Raw genomic sequence first — 25,281 nt, 5'->3', positions numbered from 1 at the left:
TCTATTTTGGTTTTTTTTACTAGAATCCTGAGATTTACCAGCCAGAGGCTGGTGGAAAAGACACACACTTAGAATTAAAGAATTCTGAACCCAGGAATTTGTTCTGAGTAGGACTCACTGTCCTTCCACACAAAAATCTACTTGGGCTACTCAAAGCTTTCTTCATTTCAACAATATAATTTATGAGAGTGGGGCAAGGGGAAAGTAATTTAATTACAGCTATTGCCAAACAATTCCGAGTGAGAAATCCTTGCCAATCTACTACAAACCACCCAGAGTTCTACCAGTAGATCCAGACCTACCTTCAGCACACCCCTCTTGTCCACAAGAATAGCAAGAGACTCATATGTAATTAAAGCTTTAATTGAACATATCAATTTGTTAAATGAAGCCCTAATGTACATATACACCTACAACTTTCTTGCAAAAATAATAATAGTAATAGTAATTAAGGGGCCGGGGTGGGGGGAGACTGTGCTCCTAATGTCAATTCATACAATATCTTCAAAAAGTACACTTTCCTTGAGGGTCTGCACATGTACAGAGGCACTGTATTTTTATTGGGTAAAGCATCTTTATAGCCTTGATATACATGCACGCACACATGTTTAACCTTGCCTGGCCCAAAGCGTACATCAAAGGGTCTACTTACCTCCATTTCCATCCGCCCCATACCCATGACATCATACTTGACCACGATTGGGATGGGATCCGTCCTACCTGCAAAGCAAGCAGACCAGTCAGGTGAGTGGGTATGGGGAATGACCAGTCTCTGATGAGTCGCTTTGTACACATTGGATTTGGGTTGGTTAGAGATCTTGCCTTTGGAGTGCAGAGACCAGAAAGCTACAGAGAACCAAACATAAGCCATTCTCACAGCTTACAACCACAAGTAGGCACATCTTGGGTGCCAAACTTGCCCTTATTTTATCACTTGCTGCCTGCAGCTCTCAGCCCAGATATTTGAACAACTTAATATTGAAATCAAACACCCTCACCTCAGAAGATAAAAGCATTTTGGGGATGGGGTCAGATAACAAGAGACAGATTCAGGAGGTAAACAGAATACTAGGTCTTCTTGAACCATCTTGGTTGAAGATATACTACACTTATTGAAAATGCAAACATGAATGCCCAAGCAAGACCAGTTTGCTTGGTACTATTTCAGAAGACTGAACCTAGACTTCTTCCCTCTGCAAGATTAGGCAATAACACGCTGTCAGCTCCCAAACTGGCCTCCTGGATTCTGCCACTCTGGCAGTCCTACCCCTTGCTTGTAAGCTGTGAAAAGGACTTGTTGCGAAGAAAACTGACTTTGAAACTAATCAAACTATGCTGAAGATTCTGAATGTATTTTCAATTCACTCATAACCAGCCAAACAAAGCAAAATGGGGCAAGACGAGCACTTTGACTATCACAGCCTTTGGGGAGGTGTTTATTTTTACATCACAACATGCGCTGTGAGTTGTGATGTAAGGCCACTGGAAAAAAGGAGTTACTTACCTTATCCGGTGCATACCTTGAGTGAAAAAACAGAATGTTTATTTCCCTTACTATCGATCTTTGGGGGATTGGTGCCAACAATATTTTTTCTCTTTGTTATACACACAAATGCACAGATATTATACCCTTGGGCCAAAAGATGTCCAAGCCTGAATTACACCAAAATAAGGGGACTGGATTGTTAAAATCAGTCCATGTGGCACAAGAGGTATTGATGGCTTTAGAGAGCCTACGTCTCAAAAAGTTAACTATCAACACCTTTCAACCATGACTCACCTTCATCAAAAAGGGCTCAAATGGCCTTGGTCTCTGCTCCTTACCTATGAAATACAAATTGTCACCTCCCTCACAAGATTATTGTGAGGGTTTTAAAAAGTCTTGGAAGAACTCTTTGCACTTGAAGTCCCATGAAGCTGGAAGACAAACCATTCCCAGACTGTCACAGGCATATATTTAACTTGGAATAAATTCCAATATGGTTCCACATCAAACAAATATTGTATACAGCACCTTTTAAAAAGGTATTTAGAATTTGGAAACTTGGGCTGAGAGGTTCAAATCCAGAAACACTGACCATCTGCCCAATAGCATTTGTCTTCTAGTGCAACTTTTATATGGGTTTACATACACATTTTCAGTAACAGGGGAGGGGATTTTATGCCCAATGGTATAAGAAGCAGTGACTGCAGTTTTGAGCAAAAGGACCAGATTCACAATAGCTTATTAAAAATAATATATCCCCCCGCACTACACACACACAAATGTTTGATTTGGCTTCTTCAAGAATTGTGATTGTTGTGTCCAAGTTCGTGATCATGGTTGACTCTTTCAGAATTGGAAGAACACATCAGTACTTTTGCTTTCTAAGGCAGTCAAGATTTTCAGTTAGCTATAAAATTGCCATAGCAATTGCTTACACCCACTACATGTTGGGGGAAGGGTAGAGGAGGGAAATCAAGTTTGGACAATATTAGAAATTTGATATTTGAAGTGATTCTCCACAAATTTTTGCCAGCTCTAACACAAACATCCCTTCTGAGCATTAAATCCTCAATGAACAAGGATCAGACACGAAAGAGTGCATGAAGAAATGGAAAGGAAAAACAGGAAATGAAAAGACCAAGCAGAAAAGATGAAGGCTACAACAGAGAAAGTAAGCCTAACATATTTGGTGCTCTGATGACAAAAAAGAAGTAAATTCAGTCTGAAAATTAAAAATTACCACTAAGTTTACCATCACCACAACAAGTCCTGGATCATTATGCTGTAAAAAAGAAACATCATTTGTTAGGCAGAGAACTGTCCGGGGCAGAAAACAGGCCCTATGCAGTAGGCAGACAGGGGGAGGGGGAGGAATGAACATGGCCCCCTAAGACTTCCGCCCATCCCACCCATCTTCTGGAAATAGTGAACAAGTAGTAATTCTGGTTCATTTTCACAGGTGTTTTGAGCATATGACAATGAAAAGCTATTGCCTAGGTTCTTTAAAGATGGCACTTGCAAATTGAAGAAGAAAATTTGAGGGTGGTGGATGGGTGGTTAGCTGGGACTGAGCTGTAGGGCTGCAACTGCACCAAGAAAGAAGGTGCAGGGCCTCCCATGCAGTATTTCACAAACTTCTGATAGCAGAATCTCACTAAGGTAGTAAACCACTCCCAACTTCAGGTGAGGGGCACAAATGATATCACTCTTCCCCTCAAAAAGAGAGATTCCTACACAAAGGAAATTAGCAGGTTAATTAGAAGATTATGTTGCAGCTCTTTTCCCTGACGTGCTAGTTTTCTTTGCGCAGGACATTTTTTGTGCATGGAGAGAAGTCATATGAGCCCCGACTTGCAGCACAGGTGGTACAGCATTGACAAACGTTTGTACCTCACTGAGAACTTGTTTAAGAGCCAAATGAGATGCAGAAGGTTCAAGCCTGTGATGTTCTCCATTGTGTGTCCCCCCCCCCTCCTTTTTAAAGCAGCCATGGGGAGTACTGAATCATAGGAATATGACACAGGACATCTCTCCCAACACCCTGCCCTCTGCAAATGTCCTAATCTATTGTATATTTTCCTAAGCAGGGCAGACATCAACTGGGTCTATTTATATCAGAAAAACAAGGAATGCAGGAAGGGTTACATGACTGCTCCAATGCAAGATCTAATTAGCTGCCATGGCAACTTGCGAATCTGGGCAGTCTCTAAAGAACAGAACATGTTTCTGGTACTCCGTGTCACAAAGATAACACATAGCTAATTACAGCAGCTTCATGTAAGTGTATATGGACAAACCCTCCTCTCAACAAATCCACCATGAGTCCTATATCCATCCCCCAATGAGTCACGTCCTTCTTTCCTATTCCAAATCTCAAATATTAGGGCGAAAACTGCTGACTCTGCAAACGAGTTTCAAATGAATTACACTGCCAAAGTGATGCATGATGTATTTATATTAAAATTTGCATGCTGCTTTTTGGCCAAAAATACCACCCCACACACACCTGCCTATAACACTATATTCAGAGCCAGTGTGGTGTAGTGGCTAGAGTGTTGGACTAGGAGTCGGGAGACCTAGGTTCTAGTCCCCATTCGGCCATGGAAGCTCACTGGGTGACTTTGGGCCAGTCACAGACTGTCAGCCCAGCCTACCTCACAGGGTTGTTGTTGTGAGGATAAAATGGAGAGGAGAAGGATTATGTACACCACCTTGGGTTCCTTTAAGAGGAAAAAAGGTGGGATATAAATGTAATAAATAATAATAAAAAAAATAACAGCAGTAAAATATAACAAAATTGTTTTAAGTCCAGAAACTGAATAAAGCAAGCAGCAAAATAAAACACAAGAGGCATTCAGCATCAGCAATACAAGCAGGCCAGTCAGGTGAACCATTAATCCAGAATAAAAAGCCCGCTAGTTTGTCTGTAAAGAGGCTAGTCAAATGCAGATTTCAGGAAACTCTCAGACTGCCTCAGGCCCCCAAACAACTAATTTTTGATCCCTAATTAGAGGAGACAAACCAGAGGGTACCGTTTGGGAGTGAACCTCACAGCCAGACTTGCTTCGCAGTGATGCCCCTCCCTTAGGGTGGTTCCCTCCTATGTTGGCTTCCAAGAGTGGCTATCCTGGTGGAGCGTCTGAGCCCTGCCCTTAACCTTTCCCGCTTTGCTACGTGCCCTAGTATCTCTCAAGTCATGCCCCTCTTCCTCCTCAGAAACTTGAGTTCTTACAGTAGAGGGAGGGTCTGATCTAGCTGCTCCAACTCTGATTCAGAATCAGAGTTGTCAGACATCTCAAGGCGCTTGGACTCATCCCTCTCACTTCTGGCCACAACCAGAACCTGACCACCAGAGAAGGAAAGCTAGGTCCAGAAGCATGCCCAAACTGCAAACCTGGTCCTTCAAAAAGGAGTGTTACCACATTCAGAAACAAATACCCATTCCCCAATCAGCTTTCTTGCTAAACAAAACTACCTCTGCATTATCTGGATTAACTTACAGCTAGTTAGCTCCCAGACACCAATTTCGGGTTTCCATCCCACCCACCAAATTCCACCCATGGAATTTGACATTAGTGTTAGATGTCCTCCACATATTGATGATTCTTCTCTCCCAAAACCTCCCCCGGTGGTTTCACATAGATGTTAGAATGGGGAACAAGTTCTCTGTGATCCTCTATTCCATCAAGGGCAATGGCCAAAGAGATGAACAGTAGTCCCCCAGAACCACCTTCTGAAACTTGCCTTCCGGATAGGATCTGAACTAATACAAAACTGCCTCCCCATCCCCCAGAAAAGAGAGCATCGTTGATGGTACAGAAAGCCACTGAAAGGTCCAACAGAACTAATAGGGACATACGCCTTTTCAGTTTCCAGCCTAGGTTGTCCACCAAAGCAGTCTTCTGTGACTAATTCCCAAAACCAGACTGAGATGACTTTAGTATCATCCAAGTACCTTTATGCACCTTTGCCTAATTGACAGCCTAATATAGTTTGTCTGTTCCTGATTGCAGGATATCTTTTTAACACTGAATTCCAATCTTCATAGTGTTTCAAGGGCTACGAACTCAAAAGAACAGCCTTAAGAAAGGGAACAAGGTTTTCAAATGAAAGGGAGAACACATGACTCTAAAAAAAAGCCATGGCTTCATTTCAAAGTAAGTTCTCATTGCTTCACGAGGAATTCTGCAGACTGAACTCATCACTATTTATCTCTTTATGAGATGTCTGGAACAACCCACGATGGGTTAGTGTGTTGTCTGAACTTGGACAGCTTCCCGCGGGGTGAGTTGATTTTTTTGAAACAAGTCATGACAACAACCAATGGCTTGTTCTAGGGGTTCTTTTACCTAAAATGGGTTGGCGTGTCATCCGAACCCAGGACACCCAGCACACTGTGGCAGTGAGCGAGTCGCTCAGCAAGAGTGGCAATAACCTCTGCCGTTCTTCCCGATTGCAGGCAAGATCGCGGCCAAGCCTCCTCAAGACTCCCTCACCAGTGGCGGCCCTTCTAATGATGCCCAAAGGGAACTTTGGAGGTTCTGTCACTGGTTCCCCATCACTGTTTTTTATTAAAATAAAATAAAATTGTGTTGCAGCCATTTGCGCAAATGGACTTTTAATTTTTTTATTTTGTCAGTCTTTCGCTATAGCGGAGTAGCTCTACAGCACCACAAAGAAATGTAAAAAAGGGGGGGGGAAGCAGCTGGGGAGAGCAGGTATGAAAATGACAAGGACATTGACAGAATGGGAAAAGTAGCAAAAACATCATGTAGGAGCAGTACACTGTGGTGGGAATCAAACAGGAGCATGATGTCCCCAGCAGCTGTCAGTCACTCCATTAGAATAGCACTATAGCACTGTGAAGAATTTTTTTTTTTAAGAAAGGGAAAAGTGCTTCACATTACTGACTTTGCAAGGCGATGCCCTGGATTTAAAGGGTGGACCTGACCATGTGTGTGTGTGTGTGTGTGTGTGTGTGTGTGTGTGTGTGGTTTCTCCTTGCAGTCCACACCTCCCCGAATCAGCATCCCTTCTTTTTCACAGAAAAGTGCGCCCCCCCCCCCTTCACTCCAATTGGGAGGGAAAAGTGGGATGGTATGCAGTTTTCTATGTGAAAGACCAACAAGAACAACAAATTAAAGAAAGAAAAAAGCCAGTGACAGAAAAGGTGTAGCAATCAGAACAGGGAGGGGGTCAGGCCAGGCAAACAAGACAGGTTCTTGTCTCTACTAGGTGGAGGACTGAGACGGAAGGAGGGGAAAGGAAGGGGGAAACGAGCCCTGTATGAGCACAAACCACACACTGTGGGCTGTTTGCGGAACAACTCACAATGCACAGCTTGTCACCCATGAAGGGCTAGCATGCTGGGTGGACACACCCAATTTGTAAAGTAAGAGGCATCAAGGCACCTAGGCATCAATCCTGATATCAAACCATATTGTACAACAGAAGCCCAGTCCCCTATTCCCACATGTATGGAGATCGATGGTAGTTACTGGGAGGCAAAGAGAAGGCACCGTGCAGAAAGTTCAGGGAACCTGACCTCAGCAGGCATCCTGCCTGGGCCATAAAAAAGGACTTAGCACCACCACTAAGGCATAACACACTGGTGCTGTTTTTTTCTTGGTGCTTGTTGGTTGGTGCTGTTTATTACTTTTATTGTTGTATTTTAATTTATTTGTTTCAGTGTTATGTTATGCTTTAATAAGATTTGTTTTTACTTTGGATTTTACTGTTAGCTTCCTTGAGCGCCATTTTTTGGTGGAAAGGTGGAATATTAAACAAACAAACAAATAAATAAATAAATGACATTCTAGTATTGCAACCCAACAGTAGCCTCTGGAAAAAAGATCCCAAAAGCCAAACAACATTGAACTCTCTCAGTAAAGCACCGGTGATTAATCTTAACCTAGCATGATAGTGGGAGATGTGACTTGGCCACATAAAAATCAAGCTGATAATAGGGCATCCTCTGGGCTATATATATTGTGTGCATGTTTCACGTATCTTGCCAGTCTAAAATTTCCTTGTCATCCAAGATTTTAATACAGTTTAATTTATAAATGCCTGTGCAGCTTTTTGGCTCGAAAAAGTGCCCATGAGCACACAATAAAAAGTTTGATTTTCTACTTACCAAAAGACAACCACCATCCATTCTACACCTTTTCCCTTGGTTGCAAGTCAGGAGCATTGCTAGACACTTAAAAGAAAAGTCTCCCTTAGGAGAAAAATCTTCATTAAATCTTTATATCTATACAGTGCCTTGCATTCACCCCCCCCACCGACTTTTCCACATTGTGTTGTGTTACAACCTTGAATTAAAATGGATTTAATTAGGATCTGTCACTGATCTACACAAAATACTCTATAATGTCAAAGTGGCAAAAAAATCTACATATTGTACAAAATGTTTTACAAATAAAAAACCGAAAAGTCTTGATTGCATATGTATTCACACCCTTTGCTGTGACACCCCTAAATAAGTTCTAGTGCAACCAACTGCCTTCAGAAGTCACATAATTAGTTGGAGTCCACCTGTGTGCAATTCAAGTGTCACATGATCTCAGATTAAATACACCTGTTTCTGGAAGGTCCCAGAGTTTGCTAGAGAGCATATCTAAACAAACAGCATCATGAAGACCAAGGAGCTATCAAAACAAGTCCGGGATAAAGCTTTGGAGAAGCACCAATCAGGGTTGGGTTAAAAAAAATATCCCAAACTATGAACATCCCCTGAAGCACCGTTAAATCCATCATTACAAAATGGAAAGAATATGGCACAACCGTGACTCTGCCTAGAGAAGGCCGTCCACCAAAACTCAATGACTGGGTAAGGAGCACATTAGTCAGAGAAGCAACCAAGAGGTCAATGGTAACTCTGAAGGAATTGGAGAGATCCACAGCTGAGATGGGAGAAACTCTCCATGGGACAACTATCACCTGGAATCTCCACACAGCTGGGTGTTATGGAGGAGTGGCAAGAAGAAAGCCATCACTGGAAAAAACCCGTATCAAATCCCATTTGGATTTTACCAAAAGGCATGTGGTAGACACAGCAAACATGGGGGAAAAGCTTCTCTGGTCTGATGAGATCAAAACTGAACTTTTTGGCCTTACCACAAAATGCTACATGTGGCGCAAAGCCAACAGCGCTCATTGCCCTGAGAACACCATCCCCACGGTGAAGCATGGTGATGGCAGCATCATGTTGTGGGGATGATTGTCATTGGCAGGGACTGGGAAACTGGTCAGGATTGAGGGCAGGATGGATGGACACAAATACAAGGCAATTCTAGAGGAAAACCTGTTTCAGTCTGCAAGGGACCTGGGACTGAGGCAGAGGTTCACCTTCCAGTAGGGCAATGATCCTAAACACACAGCCAAAGTTACAATGGGGTGGTTTAAAAACAAGAAATGGAATGTCTCAGAACAGCCCAGTCAAAGAGCAGACCTCAATCCGATTGAGAATCTATGGCAAGACTTGAACATTGCTGTTCACCAATGGTCTCCATCCAACTTGACAGAGCTTGAGCAATTTTGTCATAAAGAATGGGCAAAAACTGCAGGATGCCAGTTTGTTTTTGTTTAATTAACTTTTGTGCCACAATAAAAATATTTTGCACCTTCAAAGTGTTAAGAAATTAAATAAATAAATAAATAAATAGATAAAGTATGTTGTGTAAATCAAATGGTAAAAATGCCAATTAAATCCATTTTAATTCCAGGATGTAACACTACAAAATGTGGAAAAGTCAAAGGGGGGTGAATACTTATGCAAGGCACTGTATATGCACATTTAGAAATAATTACTATGATTTACTTAAATTTCACAGGAGGCAAAGCCTGTAAATTAATTTATTTTCCAAATCATCTCAAATAAAATAAGCTCTTCAATTAATTGTCCCCTGACCAAGATAATCCCAAACCAATGAATTCCCCCCCCCCAAACTAAGTGCCATGCAGGATAAGGGTTTTTTCTTGAGGTGGGGGGATGTTACAGCATGTGGGAAGAGGAGAGTTAACCTTTCCCTTCCTAGCTACTATCCCCCTTGAAAACTGTTGTCCTGCACAGCTGTTAAGCAAAGAAAAAACCCTTCCATTTGCATCAATGGACACTCAGGGCTCTGTGGAATAGATTTGGGGCTCTGCAAAACAGGTTCAGGGCTGGGGGCCCAAGCCTAGCAACATCCCTGTTACGAATGCTGCAGAACTGGAATACATAGTCTCCACATTTACTGATGTCTGTGTAGGCAAAATAGAGGAGAAATGCTGTACCAAACAGTAACAGCCATTGGTAGGCTGGCCACAGAGATGGATTCCTCACTCTGAAAAAGGATCAACAATGTGTGTGAAGTTTGGTGTGTGTCACGGGCCTAGTAAGTCTCCCAAGCCTCCATGTTTAGCAAATCTAACACCATTTTCTGGCCTGAAGCAGAATTCATAGTGCAAATGACAAAATGAAAATGCACATAATTTATTCAACTTTTCATGGCATAGGATTTACCAAGATTGTAACGTATAGTAAACAGAACTCTAGTTATATCCCCCTGGGTGGGAGAGAAACCCTAATCCTATCAAATTCCCAGGGCTCACAGCAGTGTTTGGAAACTGCTTCCAGGGACTGGGACAGACTCTCCTCCTTCAGTAAAGAACCTGTAAATATATGAGTACTCTACTTCACACAGACCCTGGCTCAAAATGCTCCCTGGGCTTCACCGCTATTTCTCTGACTGAAAATGCTGCTCTTCCTACAAACACCATGCAGGGGTTTCTCTCCTTACATAAATCTGAAGGGCCACAGCTTCGTTCTGCCTTCTTAACTACAGGGGGCAAGTGGGAGGAAACAAATAATCCTCAGGGCAGGACAGAAGATCACAAGCAAGCAGAAAGAATTATTATTATCTGAAGGCTTTGGATTTAAGATGGCAAACAAGATAGGTACTGTTCGGCTTTTTAAACAATGCTTGATATCTTTACAGTTCTACTGTAACCGAGATGGATTGTCCCTGGTGACTGGGATGCACAAGCGAGCAGAACAGGCAGCTGCTTTGGCCTTCCCTTTCCACTGCAAACCCAGCTGAAAAGATATGGATGGACAGCAGGTTTTGGCTGGATATGCTGACTGACCTGGCGTGCAGGATGTCTAGCAGATGAAAACCCTGAGAGGGTTGCATTCAAACATTTACATGGAGATAGCACTGAGTTATAAAGGACAAAGATAATGCCAAGTGGGAGACCCCTACCGCCTTACTCTGCATGCCAGTAGGAGAACAATACAGAGGGAGCCCTGCCAAGTGGATTCCAACACATGCACCATTTGCATGGGCTGTTGGAATCAGTGGTGGTAGATCTTGAATGTGCACTCCCTGTTATAGAAAAAGGTGTGGAGACCAGCCATTTCAGAACTAGTTCACTGGCTATGGAGCAAGATATAGATTTAAAATCCTAAGACCACACAGGAGCAAGAGGTCCTCTAAGAGAATACTTCAGAGCCAGTTATCCTGTGATTATTTACCTCCATCTGGCAAATGCTCTCCACCTAAAGCATCCCACAATACATGTCTGCCCAACTTGCAAGGAAGCTTGTTTCAACTACTAGAACTCTAGTTATGTATCCCTTCCTAATGTTTCAGAAAATCTTGTCAAATAATACTTGGCATTTCTATTGTGCTTTAGAGTTTTCTGCTCAATCTCTCATTGGCTTTTGATACCATCGACCATGGTACCCTCCTGGATTGATTCCGTGGGATTGGAAATGGAAGCACTGTGTTACAGTGGTTCCAGTTCTACACATGGGGCCAAGAAGCGGTCACACTGGGTCACCATTCCTTGGCCCCTTGGCAATTGTGCAGTGGGGTTCCACAGGGTACCATTCTGTCTCCAATGTTGTTTATCATCTATATGAAGCCACTGAGAGCGGCCATTAGGGGATTTGGAGCTAAGTGCCATCAGTATGCTGATGACACACAGCTCTATTTCCCTGTGATGTTTCCCTGTGACATCTGAATCAGGAGAGGCTGTGCAAGTCCTGGATCAGTGCCTAGATGCAGTAATGGGCTGGAGGAGGGCCAATAAATGGAAACTGAATCCTGGCAAGATGGAAGCTCTGTGGGTGAGTGGTTCCTGAGTCCAGGAGATATGCTCATTGCCTGTTCTGGACGGGGTTGCACTCCCCTTGAAAGATCAAGTTTCTGGTCTGGGAGTACTCCTAGATCCATCACTGTCGCCGGAGGCCCAAGTGGCCATGCGTGCCTCAGAGTGCCTTTTACCAGCTTCGGCTGGTTCACCACCTACGACCTGTCCTGGACAGGGATAGCGGGGCCATGGTGGTACAGGTGCTAGTAACTTCAAGACTGGATTACTGCAATGAGCTCTATGTGGGGCTGCCCTTAAGGCTGTTCCAGAAGCTGGAGTTAGTGCAGAACGCAGCAGCTTGGCTGTTATTGGGAGCTGCCCCTTTTCAGCATGTAACTCCTTTGCTGAGGGAATTGCACTGGCTGCCTATTTGCAACTGGGCCAGGTTTAAGGTAGTAGTACTAGTGTACAAAGCCCTAAACAACTTGGGACCAGGATACTTGAGAGAGCACCGTCCCACTCACCAACCTGCCTGATCATTGAGGGCATGCTCCTGATGATTCCACATAGACCTGTGGCCAACTGGAGTCCACCTGGAGAAAAGCCTTCAGTGTGGTGGCTCCCTTCCTGTAGAACTCCCTGCCTCTGGATGTCAGGCAGACACCAAAAGGATGACCATGTGGCCGCCCTGCGTATCTCCTCTAGAGGGGCTCTCCCACAGAAGGCTGCTGATGCCGCCATCCCTCTAACCAAGTGGGCCACCATTCCCTCCAAGACTGGTAGGCCACTGGAGGTGTAAGCCAGCGCAATGCACCCACACAGCCAGCGTGCCAGAGAAGCTACTGACACTTTCCTGCCCATGGAAGATGGTCTGAAGGACACAAATAGGGCACTATGTTGTCTGTGGGGCCTGGTCCTATCTAGATAGAACTTGAGGGCCAGCCTAGCATCCAGGGTATGCTGCTCCCTCTCCTGGGGCTTGGAAGGGTGAGGGAAGAAGGATGGGATGATCAGTTCCTGGGCTCTGTGGAAGCCTGAGCTGATCTTGGGAATGAAGTCTGGGTCTGGGCAGAGGACCACCTTGTCCCTGTGAAAAATACAAAGCTCCTTTTCTGCCGAAAGAGCCCCCAGCTCAGACACCCCTCTGGCTGACGTGATTGCCAGGAAGAAAATAGTTTTGAGGGTCAACACCTTAAGGGTGGCCGCCCCTAGGGATTTGAATGGAGCTCTGGACAGTGCACTGAGGCTCCACGTGGGGAACCTCCTCACTGGGGGAAGGTTGATCATGGAGGCTGCCCTGAGGAATCTCCTGATGACCCTAGCCCCCCCCCCCACTCCCCTAGTAATGGACCCCAAGGCAGAAACCTGGTCTTCCAGGTGCTCTCATAAGATCTATTAGTGGAGGACCTCTTGGAGGACAGGAGGATGGAAACCACTTTTGAAGAGTAGCCCTGGACCCCTAGCAGTTTCCACTCAACCTCCAGGCAGTTAGTTTCAGGAAACCTGGGTCTTGGTGTGTGATTGGCCCTTGGATCAGCAGATCGTGCTGGGGTGGCAGGGACAGAGGTTTGACCATGGACAGGTTTATAAAGTCGGCATATCGCGGTCTCCTTAGCCAATTGGGTGCTATCAGGATTAGATCTGCCCACTGGTCCCTCAGCTTCCAGATCACCTTTGGGATGAGGGGCAGGGGAGGGAAGGCGTAAAGAAGACCCCCGGGCCAACTGCTGCTCAGGGCATCTGTGAACTCAGCGCCTCTTGTGACGTAGCGGGTGGCAAATCTGGAGAGCTTGGCATTCTGCTGGGATGCAAAGAGGTTGATGCAGGGTGGCCTAACTGGCTCATCAGCCAGCTGAATGTATCCAGGTGGAGAGAACACTTCCCTGGGTCTAGGGATGTCCTGATGAGCCAATCAGCTTGTACATTCAGCATGCCTTTTAGGTGCTTTGCCTTGATGGAACGGAGGTGTTCTTGGGCCCACCTGAGTAGCAACGTGGCCTCCTTATGAAGGGATCTGGACCAAGTCTCTCCTTGTTTGTTCATGTATGCCTTCGCTACCACACTGTCTGTTCTGATTAGGACATCCTGTGACTCTAGCTGTGGGGCTTCATGCCTCAATGCCAGGTGGATGTCCCTCAGTTCCAGGAGGTTGATGCTGAGGAGAGATTCCTCCTTGGTCCACAGGCCCTGGGTGTGGTGGTCCCTGCAGAGCGTGCCCCATCCCATGAGGCAAGCATCCATGGTTAGGGTGGTAAATGTCGGGGTCTGGAGGGAGACACCCTCCACGAGGTTGGGTGGGTATGATCACCAGGCCAGAGAGTGAGACACTCCTGCTGTAATTGCCACCACTGGATTGAGGTTGGATGCTATTTCCATCTGGAAGGCCAGGAGGAACGACTGTAGGCGCCTTGTGTGGAATCTTGCCCACTGGACGGTCTCCTGGCATGAAACCATCATGACCAGCAGCTTTGCTAGTTCTCCGAGACCAGGCTTCTTTTTGGTCTGGATCTGGGCCGCCAGCCTGCTTACTGCAGTCTGTCTGTCTGGAGATAGAGTCATGATGTCCTTGTTTGTGTCCAGGGTCACTCCCAGGTGGAGTAGGGACTGTGAAGGTGTCAGGAGCTCTTCCCCTCATTGATGACGAAACCCAGAGACCATAGTGTTGAAAGAGTGACGCTGGTGTCCTGCATGCACCATTCCCATGATGGTGAACGGATCAGAGTAACATCTAAATAGGGGTATAGATGGATTCCCTTTGACCTCAGGTGGGCCACGAGGATCTTTGTGAACACTCTTGGAGCCATCGTTAGGCCAAAGGGAAGAGTCTAGAATTGGAAGTGCTTTGTTCCATAGCTGAAGTGCAGGAACTTGTGGTGAGATGGGCAGACAGAGATGTGCAGATAGGCCGCTGCCAGATCCAGCAAAGTTAGGAAGTCCCCTCCTTGGAGGCTCTCCTTTATGGACCTGAGCATCTCCATTTGGAACTTCTGTTTCTTCAGGCAATGGTTGAGCCTCTTTAAGTCCAGAATGGGCCGGGTCCTCCCGTTCCTCTTCGGGACTGTGAAGAAGAGGGAGAAGACGCCCTGCCCCCTCTCTTTCTGAGGCACCTTCTCAATGGCTTGGATCTGAAGGAGGTGTTATATTGTTGCAAGAGTCCTCAAATGCCCAGCTGGGACCTTCCGATAAGGGGAGCTGAAGAAGCACTCCCTGGATGGCCTCCGGAGCTCTATGGAGTAGCCCTCTTTCACCATTTCCAGAACCCAACCGTCTGAGCAGAGTCATCTCCAGGCATTTCAGAAGTCCCTCAGCCACCCCTCCACTGGGGGACGGACGGACGGACGGTGAGTCATGCTGTACTGGGAGTCTTACCTTGCCGGGGGGGGGGGGGGCAGTCCTCTGTGGATGCTCGGTTTGGCTCTGGTGTTGTGTTGTCGTTTCGGCTTTCACTCTTTAGGTACATAGGTGGGAAGCATGGTCTGAAGGGACGAAAGGGCTTAGACTTCGCCTGAAAACGCTTTGTCTCCTTCTTCACTGGGTTCAGCAAAGCTTTCTTCTTGTCCTTAGCCTCCACCAGCAGTTTGTCCAAGGCTTCTCCAAACAGGAGCTTGCCTGAGAAAAGAACGCTTGCCAGATTGAATTTAGTTTTGGTGTCCACTCCCCAGTTGTGCAGCCAGATGTTCCTTCTTGCCATTACGTTAGCTGTTGTTGCCTTTGCCCCCAGCTGGAAGGAGTCTAGTAAGGCATCAGCTATGAATGACACTGCCGTCGTCATATCCTGCATGGTGTCGCAGGCCTCCTCCCCTAGGTCTCTGCCTTGGAGCAGACCGTTTGTCATCATGAAGATGCCCCTAGCGACAATGTGGTCACCACCTGCATAGATGTGGCTGAGGCCTTGAAGCCTCTGCAGAGAGCTGTCTTGGCCCTTCAATCATGCTGGCTGGAGGGGAGCTCGTCTTGTTCTGCGGTCAGAAGGGCCTTGGAATTGAGAGCTGCCACGGGTTCGTCTACTCTTGGAGTGGCTAGGTCCTGCATGGCATCCTTTTGCAGGTGGTAGAATCTCTCACAGTGACGATGGAGTGTCTCAGATCTGGTTGGCTTAGACCACCCCTTCCGTGGTATCTCTTCCAGACTTAGTGGGAGTGGCACATCTGGGTGAGGGGAGGGCGATAGGAAGGCTGCCACCGCCCTCTTTGCCCAGCCCTGGGGAGATGCCGTGGTTTCTTCCTGGTCCATAAGTTCCAGGATGTTGAGGCATTTGGAGATCATTTTGAAAACGCCCCCGAAGGGAAAAGACGGCCTTGTGGGGGCTTTTCCTTGGGCTTGTCTCCCTCTGAGGGGTCTCCCTCCTCAGGTTCTGATGAGCTTGCTCTGGGGGAAGGGGATCTAGAGCTTCGGGAGTCAGAGTGGTTGGCAGGGGATGAGGAAGGGGATCTGACCTTCCACCTCCCCTCTCCATGTCTCCTCACCTTCTTTCTTTGGTTAGATTGTGACAAGGATCTGGTGTGCTTCCTCCCAGGGTAGCCCCTGCTTGAGATGGATCAGGATCTGCCCGACTCCCCCCTCCCCCCCGCCTCTGCCTGCTTCTCCTGGAGTGGGCACAGGGGGCAGGGGTGCGGCTGCATCTCCTTTGGGAGCGTGATCTGCTGTGCTGGATGTCCATAGAGCTGGAGCTGGACGAGTGCGTGCGAGTGCATCACCTACATCAGGCCCTTTCCCTGGATGAGCTCCTGTGGGAGCGCTCTCTGTGCCCAGTCCCCTCCTGGGGGGAGGCCTTGTGTCTCATTTGATGAATGGTGTCCTCCAGAAATTCCAGCATAAATCTTTCCCCCTCCCAGGTTTGTGTTGGGGGCTGGCCCTCAGGGCTGGGCTCCAAGTCCCCCACCTTGCCTCCAGGGACTCCTGTGATGGGGAACGCGGGGGACTGGAGTCCTCCATTTCCCACCCTTTCTGAGTCTCCCGATGGGGGCGTGGGCCTTGCGGGGCTTGTGCCTGGGTTGTGGGGGGGATGGGAGAGGCCTTGCTGCTGCCAGGACTCACCCTCTCCAGGACGCCCCAGTTCTTTGGGAGGGAGGGGGGAGGCAATAGAAACCACCGCCAACCCTCGTGGGCTCTGTCTCACTCCACTGCGCCCACATGGATCTCACTCCACTGCGCCCACATGGATGCTGCTGGGGAGGGGGCTGGTGCAGCACCTGCCTCAACCTGCGGCTGTGGGTTTCTTCCGCTCCCACAGGGGAGGAACCGGAGCGTTGGGGCTTTTCTGGCGCCTGTGGCTGAGAAGCCTGGGCGTGTGTTTGTCTGGATCCTTCACCCCTCTGCGAGCCAGCCCTCTGTACGCCAGAGGAGCTGTTGCTTTCCCCTCGTCGCGACGGAAGGTCTCTCCTTTCTTCGTTCTTCTTTCTTTCTGGTTGCTCTCACATGCAAGAGCCTTGGAGAAGCTGTCTCCCACCACAAGCCAGGAAGTCAAACTGTGGAGCATGGGGGAGGCCCCACTTCATCCGGAAGTTCAAGCTGGAGACTGCCTTCCCAGCCCCGGAAGTGGGGCCTTCCCCGTACTGGCCTCCTGCCCTTGGTGGGAGAACACGCCACCCTAGACAACCCTACCACAAGCCATGGGTTCTCAGGGTGACTTGTTTGCGAAAAACAACCTATGATGGAAAACCCGCTCCAAGTTTGGCCATCATGCTAAGCCAACCCTGCAACTACTCAACATCACAACCCAGCTTAGCGTGATGTGCAAACCAGGTCAGAGTGAGCTTATAGTCAAGGTGAGATACAAATCAGAGATTTCCCAGCTCACACTCTTTAGCCATCATGCCACACCAGATCTATCTTTCAGCAGTGTAAACCCTTGCATCTTTTCATAAATGGGCGTGAACAGTGTTCTTCCTCCTCTTGATATCCTTTCAAACATCTGAAAATGTAGAATTTTCTGCACAATTCTGCAAAGGCTCCTCAAGGCAGAAGAAAGAGAGAGGATGTTTACACATACCAAGTTTTTCAGGTTATAGCTGAGCCTTAAAATGGCCTTCCTTTTTCCCACACAACAGTGGGAAAGCCATTATGTAGAGACCCTGGGATAATGAACCATTAAAATAGGTGGTTCATTTTTCACATGCAAAATTCACTGCCTGGCTATAGTTTTGGAGTAAGCCTCAAACTAAGAAGCAAGGAATCTGGTGATATTTACATGCATACATCAGTACAGAGACCCAACATTTCCCCTCGAGAGATTTCAGTCATCCATCGCCACACTCACACAAGTAGGAACAGAATAGAAACTTTTCTGCTCTTCTCCCCCAAGCAGATTTCTCTTATTCTCACAGCAACAGTTGATTTATCTTTTGTGGGCTGCCTAAGCAAGGCCTTAGGTCAGCCTTCCCCAACCCAATGCCCTTTAGATGTGCTGGACTATAACTTTCATCATCCCCAGCCAGCACTGCCATTTACCGTGTGGGTTGGGGATGATGGGAGATGTAGTCCAACGCTACATCTTCCATCCCATGTGGGTTGGGGAAGGCTGCCTTAAGTGATCTAGAGCAGGGGCAGGCAGAAGATTGATTGGGATCAACTGGAAGACTGCTAGGTGATTTTCAGTACATCAACAAGATTTTTTTTTACTCCCAACTGTTTAACAAAGGCACCATATTAGGTTGTTATCTGAACTCAGATGTAGATTTGTACTTGCATATGTAGGCCATCCTAGTGTATGGCTCATGAGGTGGAACTGATAACTGCTCCACTCCCTAAACCATTTTGCACCTGTTTCCTGGTCTAAAGGAAGAGGGAAGAGGCTTTGGAAAGTTTGTGTTATGGGCATTTTGAATGTTACTTTTGCTTCAGTAAAAGTTCTCTCCACTTGCTGCGTGTTCCTGGGGTGGAGGACGGCCACAGATGACAGCACAACGGACCCACAGAGGCTTCCTCCTCATCCTCATGGAGCCAGAGCTGTGGGAGCAGCAATGAGGGAAGCTGCTAAGGAGTGTCCTGCTTTGGCTGGGTTAGCCTTGGCAAGTCAATAAGCAGCCAAAGGTGAAGAACACAGGTATTAGTCCAACAAAAGAGTAGTTCTAGGCAAGAGTAGTCAGTAAATAGGTAATGGTCAAAGGCACAGTATTACCAGGCAAAAGGGAGCCAAGGTCCAAACACAGATGAGCAGGCACAGGGGCGGTCCAAGAAGCAGAGTCAGGGAGGAGTTCAAAGGTCAGTAGCACAAAGGTTCAGTCATGGAGCAGGTCAGAGAAATAAGAATACAAGGCATTGGAACTGATAGTAAGATGTTGTTTCTAGCAGTGGCTAGATGGGAACTGAAGGCTTATGTAGCCAGACCCAGGGCTCAGCTGCAGTTCATCACAGGCCCGCTGGCAAAAGTTCTACACAGGAGAAGCCCTCCTTTGTAAATAGGCACCTCCTTGGCCTGTCTCCTGAGACATCAACACTCTCAGGGGCTAGAAAGCTGCTCAGCATCTGGCTCAGAGAGAGAGTCCCCTGCCTCTGACAGGGATGGCCCTGTGGCCATCTCCCCAAAGGACTCAGGCACTCCCTGGGGGGAATCTACATGGCAATGGTTTCTGAAGCATTTTCCGGTTATGTCCAGATTTTCATGAAATTGCTTTGGTCCGGCAGCAGCACATGAAGCAAGAAAAGGGGAGTATACATTACCTAAAAACCTCCTTTCATGGGTCAAATGGCACTTCAAAGCCACCATACTTCAGGGTTGGGTAGGTAGAGTCCAGTGAGTAGACCTGAACATCATCAACCGTGTAGGTGCTGCTCATCGAATGAGAGAGGACTGTTCCCCACCTTTGTCCATGCTCCCTTGCTCAGGGAAGTTTAATGGAAGCACTGAATTAAGCCCCTGTAGTTTACCGCACACCTCTCCCCTCTCATCCACTATTGGGATATTTTGACAGGTTAAAACAGCACTACTGCGATATTGTGAATGGGTAAAACAGTGTTAATGTGATACTGTGAATGGTGAAAACAGTGCTACTGTGATATTGTGAATGGGGAATCGAGCTGCCTTGCTTGGCTCGCTGCTGCAGTCCAGCGATGCTCAACCAGTTTGGATTTGGGATATCTTCCTACTGTCCCATCCATTCATTCTCCCTGTGAGCTGGGTGAAATTGACACACAGCTGGGTGCCCAATTGAGGGAAGCTGTCATGGGTGGGGTGGGACAAGATGGGGTGTGTGTGGCTGGCTCTCTGCAGCAACACACCCAGATAGGATGAGCTCCCTCCTGCTCCTCCCTGGGCTGCCACTGCCTTCCCTCCTGTCTCGGCTATCCTAGCCTCCCCCGAAGGCTTTCTGATTACGTTGCTCCCTCCCTGAGGAAAGGGAGGGATCAAACACCATGCTGCAGCAGCTGAGAGCTCATCACCTTCGCTACCATGGTCCAGGGAGAGAGCCTCTCCCCTCTGCAATATTGTGAATGGTGAAAACAGCACTACTGCAATATTGTGAAGGCTACTGCAATATTGTGAATGGGTTAAAGGAGTGCTACTAAGATATTGTGAACGGAATGATTAAAGGAGCACTACTGTGATATAATGATAGGTTGAAACAGTACTACTGAAAAGTAGCACTAAGTGGGAAAGGAAGCCTGTGATCCCTTGGGGAAAAAGGGACAGCCCCATCCCTTGACCTGGTCACAGCCAGGTCAAATAAACACCTCCAGGCACACCCAGGATTTAATATGGGGAATGGGGCTCGCTGCAGCAGAACTGCATGGGAGCTGCTTTTAAGGAAAACAACACAGTAAAACGACTTTGCGAAAATGTGCCTTTTCCAGAGGGAAGCTGAGAGGTTGCTGCAGATTGGCCATAGAGTCACCTGTCACAAACAGTCCTGATGTGCTTTCACTCTGCACTAAATCAGCCACGTAGCCTGCGGCCTGGTCTTCTGACATGGGCTGTTCTGTGGTGTTCTTCCTCTCTGGGAGCTCTAGCTCCTCCTCTGGGGAGGATTCTTCCAGTTGTGGCATCACAAGGAGACCACTTCAAGTAAATTTTTGAGTGGTTAGGGGTAGGACAACTGAAATTTTAAGGTGGGGAGGAATCTGTGTATTACTTTACTGAGCATGCTCTGAAGCTGGCAATCAATTCCAAAGTTAATAGTGAATTCATAATACATTGATTCAAGCTTACTACAAAGGTAAACATTATGGATAGAGTGTTCCAACCAATCAGCTGACTAATTATGAAATTTGGCAGCTTTACTGCACAGGACCTCCACTTTGAGATATTTATTTATTACAATACTTCTATCCCACTTAATATATTCAAATCTCTAAGTGGTTTACAATAAAATACAACATAAGATAAAAGATAAAATAATTAATAATTAAAGAATAGTTAAGAACATTTAAAACCACATAACATCATCATAACAATACAACAGGGTAGGAACACATATGTCACCGTATCTGAGGTCTTCCATTATCTCACCCATTTTTAACTAAGTCATTAATCTTTTAAAAGATATATTAATGCTTTCAATCCCATCAGATAGAAAAGCATGTGTCAGAATGATTTCTTGCTAATAAATAAGCTTGAACACTACAGCGCTCATGCATGGGAATATCAAGAACCTTGTACTGAAATGAGCAAATTAAGATATTGAAGGACTGGCAACAAAAACGAAATCGGTTTAAACTCAAACAGGCAGAGAGATATTCCACCCCCACCCCCAACACACACACTGCTTTGGGCTAGGAAGATGGAATTGGAACTCTACACATGACAAAATGCAGTGTTAAGGCCTGACATTCATATATGTGAGATATACTCACATATGCCTTTTGAAACTCATTCTGAATACATGGCCAAAAATATCTCAATTCCCTCCTATAGCAGTGCATTACACCAGGCAGGCAAATTCCGACAGGCTCATTTGGTCCTTGGATTAGGATGGATCTTTTTCTCGTCAGTGAAAGAGTCCTCTGCTCTACTCAATGCTGCAAAATCTCCCAGTGTGTATGTCCATGTTGCTCTCTTGGGCCCAAGCCTGCATTCAATGTCCCCTCCAGTGCCTGCACAGTGCAGCACAGCAGCTAGCCAATCAGATTGCTCTTTGCCTCTTGGACTCCTCCAGCCCCCACAACTAATTAGCTGATTGCTCCTGCATTCTCCTCTTTCCCACCCACCAGCCACCTTACAGCTGATGATCAGCAGGTCTCCTGACTCCCTCCACCCCCCCTCGAAGCCACCTCTGGTAGCCCAGATCACGGCAGCCAGCCCACCACCACTAAAGCAGAAGGGCAAAGCTAGGCAGCTCCTGCTGACAGTAAGCAGCTACCGCGGGGGGGGGGGGCAGAGAGCCACACTTGAGGTGACTGGGAGCCGCCAATGGCCCTTGGGTGTTGCCACTGAAGAACACAGAAATAGAAGATCACCACCATGAGATAATGGAGCAATGAATCATATCATTGGAGGACAGTGGGTAGTAGAGGGCAGGTTTGGTCTGAGCTTGCCTGCCCTCACTGTAGCACCACCAAAACACAGCCCAGCCAACATATTTGATTGCCCAGCAATGGGCACCCATGTGAAAATAAAAGTCACAGGTAGGAACTACACAGTTTAGGGTAAGAATTTAAACCCCAGAAGTGAGACAGGGGTGGCAGAGACTGTGTAGCAATGCAAAGATGTCTTTAGGAGAGGCCCTACTTCTACCTCCCAAAGAGCCAGTGAGCCAGAAGGGAGGGTGAATTAATTCTTTCTCCTCTTCCAGAGAAACCCAACTTCCTTCCTGTGGGAGGAACTCCTGAGTGGCCATGCTATCTCAAACCAAACCTAGGTAAGTAGCCCCAAAGGAAACTAGGCAGCAGAACACCCTTTCCAAACCTGGTGCTCTCCAGATGTTTTGGACTACTACTCCCATCAGCCCAAATCAGCATGGCCAATGGTCAGGGATAATGGAAGTTATAGTCTAAAACACCTGGAGGGCACCAGGCTGAGAAGGCTGCAGTAGACCAATTCCTTTCTAGAGATCCTCTAGTAGACCTAGTACGGAAGGGCCATGTTATTTCAGTGGTGTTCCTTAGCAAGAGGACCCCAGCCAGGCACCATATGTAGCATTTTGGAAAGGCCTCTCCTTTAGGAATGTGACTTCAGCCACCCTTATCACATTCTCGACTCCCACCTCCAAGTGTAAACTGTCTCTGCAGTTAAAGTCCTCCAAATGGGGGCTACTGGGTCAGCTACCTATCAACTGCTTATAAAACCATCAAGCAGTTATATTCTCTAGATGTAGAGAGCATAATTTCACTACATCTTCACTAACATGGGGAAAGTGTTGCTAAGTTGTTCAAATGGCTTTATTCTGCTTTCCAGAAGAGGTTGAGTCACTGTTCCTGTACAGAACATTATAGGACAAGAGGAACTCTGCAATACTGCATGTGCTCCAGTGCACAGAGAAACACACAACCTATGCACAGCCCATCCAACTTGCCCAACATTACTGAACACAGTTGGTACTTCCTGGGAAAAGTGGTCTGGGAGGGATCTTCCCAGGAACTTCCTGAGAAAAGTGGTCTGTTTCACCGTCTATATTCTGACAATCAGGCATTTAGATGGGAGAATATAAATCAGGAGAATCTATGCAAAGCAGTGTGTGCATCTCAGCGGTGCACACACTCCAACTTAACAGAGAATTTGGTGGCTGTTACTAAATCCTGACAATGGCCAATTTACATGACCATTGTACTCATGGCAGCCTCTGAATATTCCTGCACATCAGTTCTTTGTCTGCAGCTATGGTATTATGTAAAGCTACTGCCATGCACAGAATTAAGATTTTTCCAAGCAGCTCTGAACTGTGGTTTGTCACCTGCTCATTTGGGAATTCAAACCATGGGTTGGGTTGGTTCTAAACTATGGTTAGTCATCAAGTACATCAATATCTCTAGTGTGGGACTTCGGGGCTATTGTCATTGGGCAGCCCATGATGATCCTGCTAGTCTGTTCTAGGATCTCCAAAGTGCTCAGCAGGATCAGGTGCACTAATTTAGCACACCAAACATTTCCAAATACATAATTACCTCTTTAGCTACATTAAGCACCAAGATGGTGGTGGGTTTTTTGTTTTTGTTTTTAAGAAATGTATTGTTTAGGCAAACCAGAAGATTCTTCAGTCGGAGCTTATTTGAAGAGGAACTTTTCTGCATTTAATAACTGCATGCTATTAAAATGCATTTGGAAAGTTCTCATGACTTTCCTCAACAGAATATTTACTAAGAACAGCCTTTCAATTTTGGAAGCATGTGGAATCTTGCCTACATCTTAGCCAAATACAAAAGGGCCCTTCCTTACTCAAGTGAATAAAGCTTGCCTAATTTAAAAAACAAACAAACACAGTATAAGATAGCATTCAATGTTTTTCTGGATTGTTCATGTACTCCATAGGGAATGCCTCCTTTCATCAATGGATCAGATAAGTCACGTAGAAGTATCCCAGAGTCTCTTATAAGTTTCCCGTAAGGTTTTTTTTTAATAAGCCAGCACTGACAACACATTAGCCAGGCAGTGAGCAAACCTTTCAGGAATTGGGGGTAACACTTCATCGTCCCACCTGCTAAAACACAACACTTCATTGTCCCACCTGCTGTAACACTGAGCTATGCAATTAATTGGCTTTACAATGCAGTAATTCTTAGGTTCCAACAGCTACCTAGACTCTACTTTCTGACTGACCTTGACCCTTGATCACTCTCTGCAGGTGAGTCACTGAAACTTTGCATTGAGAATTGATCAAGAGCCTGGTTACCAGTACTGCACAGCTCAAATATAGTAAAACACATCACACATATTCATTATTTATCCAAATGAAAGCAAAACAACAATAATAATTAATAATCTAAATTGAATGGTCACAACAGGAAGAGGGGTAATTCAGAAACTTCCCTCAATTCATAGCAAAAGGTCGTTTATACTAGTTTAATCAAAACCTTTAACCTCTCAATGGGCAACAATCAGTAACAGATCCAGTTATAGAAGGAATGTTTACACTCAGTTTTGAAACATAATGTTCAGAGTAGCATCACCTACCAGTGGTTCCCAGCCTTGGATCCCTAGATGTTGTTGGGCTACAACTACCATTATCCCCAGCCAACCTGGCAAATGGTCAGGAATGATGGGGGTTGTTGTCCAACATCATCTGGGGCGCCAAGGTTGGGAACCATTGCAAACCATTTTCTGGCTAGTTGAGACAGCTCATGTCTTCTTTCACATTTGTTTTTGGTTGCAGAAACCAAAATCATGGTGGTACTATGATTAGCCATTTTGTAACTACAGAGTGATATACAAATTTCCCATTCTAAATTATGCTCCTGCTATACTGTCTTTCTTGCTTTAACACTCAGTCTTCAGCCTGCCTTAAATAAAACCTGGCATATTCCCACATTTCACAACACAGATCCTATGCTGGACCTATGCATATGAAAAAAGACCGAGTGTAATATGATAAATGTAAAACTTAATGGGGAAAATAGGAGGGAGGAGGGGAAGGGAGAAACCTCATCTAGGAATGTAACCCAAAGTGTAATGACAATTTAATGGTCCAATTCATTACTTACCTTGGAGAGATTTCCCCAGGCCCTGGCCCAGCTTCCAACCATGCTTCTGTAGCAAGCGGTGTCCAATATTATCCTGACAGACAGAACAGAGAAACAAACCAAAATATTCCAATAATATATTCTTCTCTTCCACAGATTTTAAACAC

General features: G+C 46.3%; 1 protein-coding gene across 28 annotated transcripts in view; it reads right to left on the bottom strand.

Annotated features, from left to right (window-relative positions):
• Nucleotides 1-25,281, bottom strand: part of GPATCH8 (G-patch domain containing 8) — a 117,155-nt gene that overhangs the window by 25,884 nt on the left and 65,990 nt on the right. For 10 of the 28 annotated variants that reach the window (XM_084857164.1, XM_084857170.1, XM_084857167.1 and 7 more), the window contains one exon: nt 653-25,208. In XM_084857164.1, coding sequence (XP_084713290.1) covers nt 653-871 — 219 coding nt within the window. In that variant the 5' untranslated portion in view covers nt 872-25,208. The remainder of the gene's footprint in view (nt 1-652; nt 25,209-25,281) is intronic. The other 18 variants (XM_084857188.1, XM_084857191.1, XM_084857178.1 and 15 more) reach the window with 16 other exon arrangements.

This window comes from Heloderma suspectum, chromosome 5 (assembly GCF_057233095.1).
Source record: "Heloderma suspectum isolate Gila_16-S chromosome 5, 16-S_ref, whole genome shotgun sequence".
In the NCBI taxonomy this organism is placed as follows: domain Eukaryota; kingdom Metazoa; phylum Chordata; class Lepidosauria; order Squamata; family Helodermatidae; genus Heloderma; species Heloderma suspectum.
This window is presented reverse-complemented; position numbering and strand designations above follow the sequence as displayed.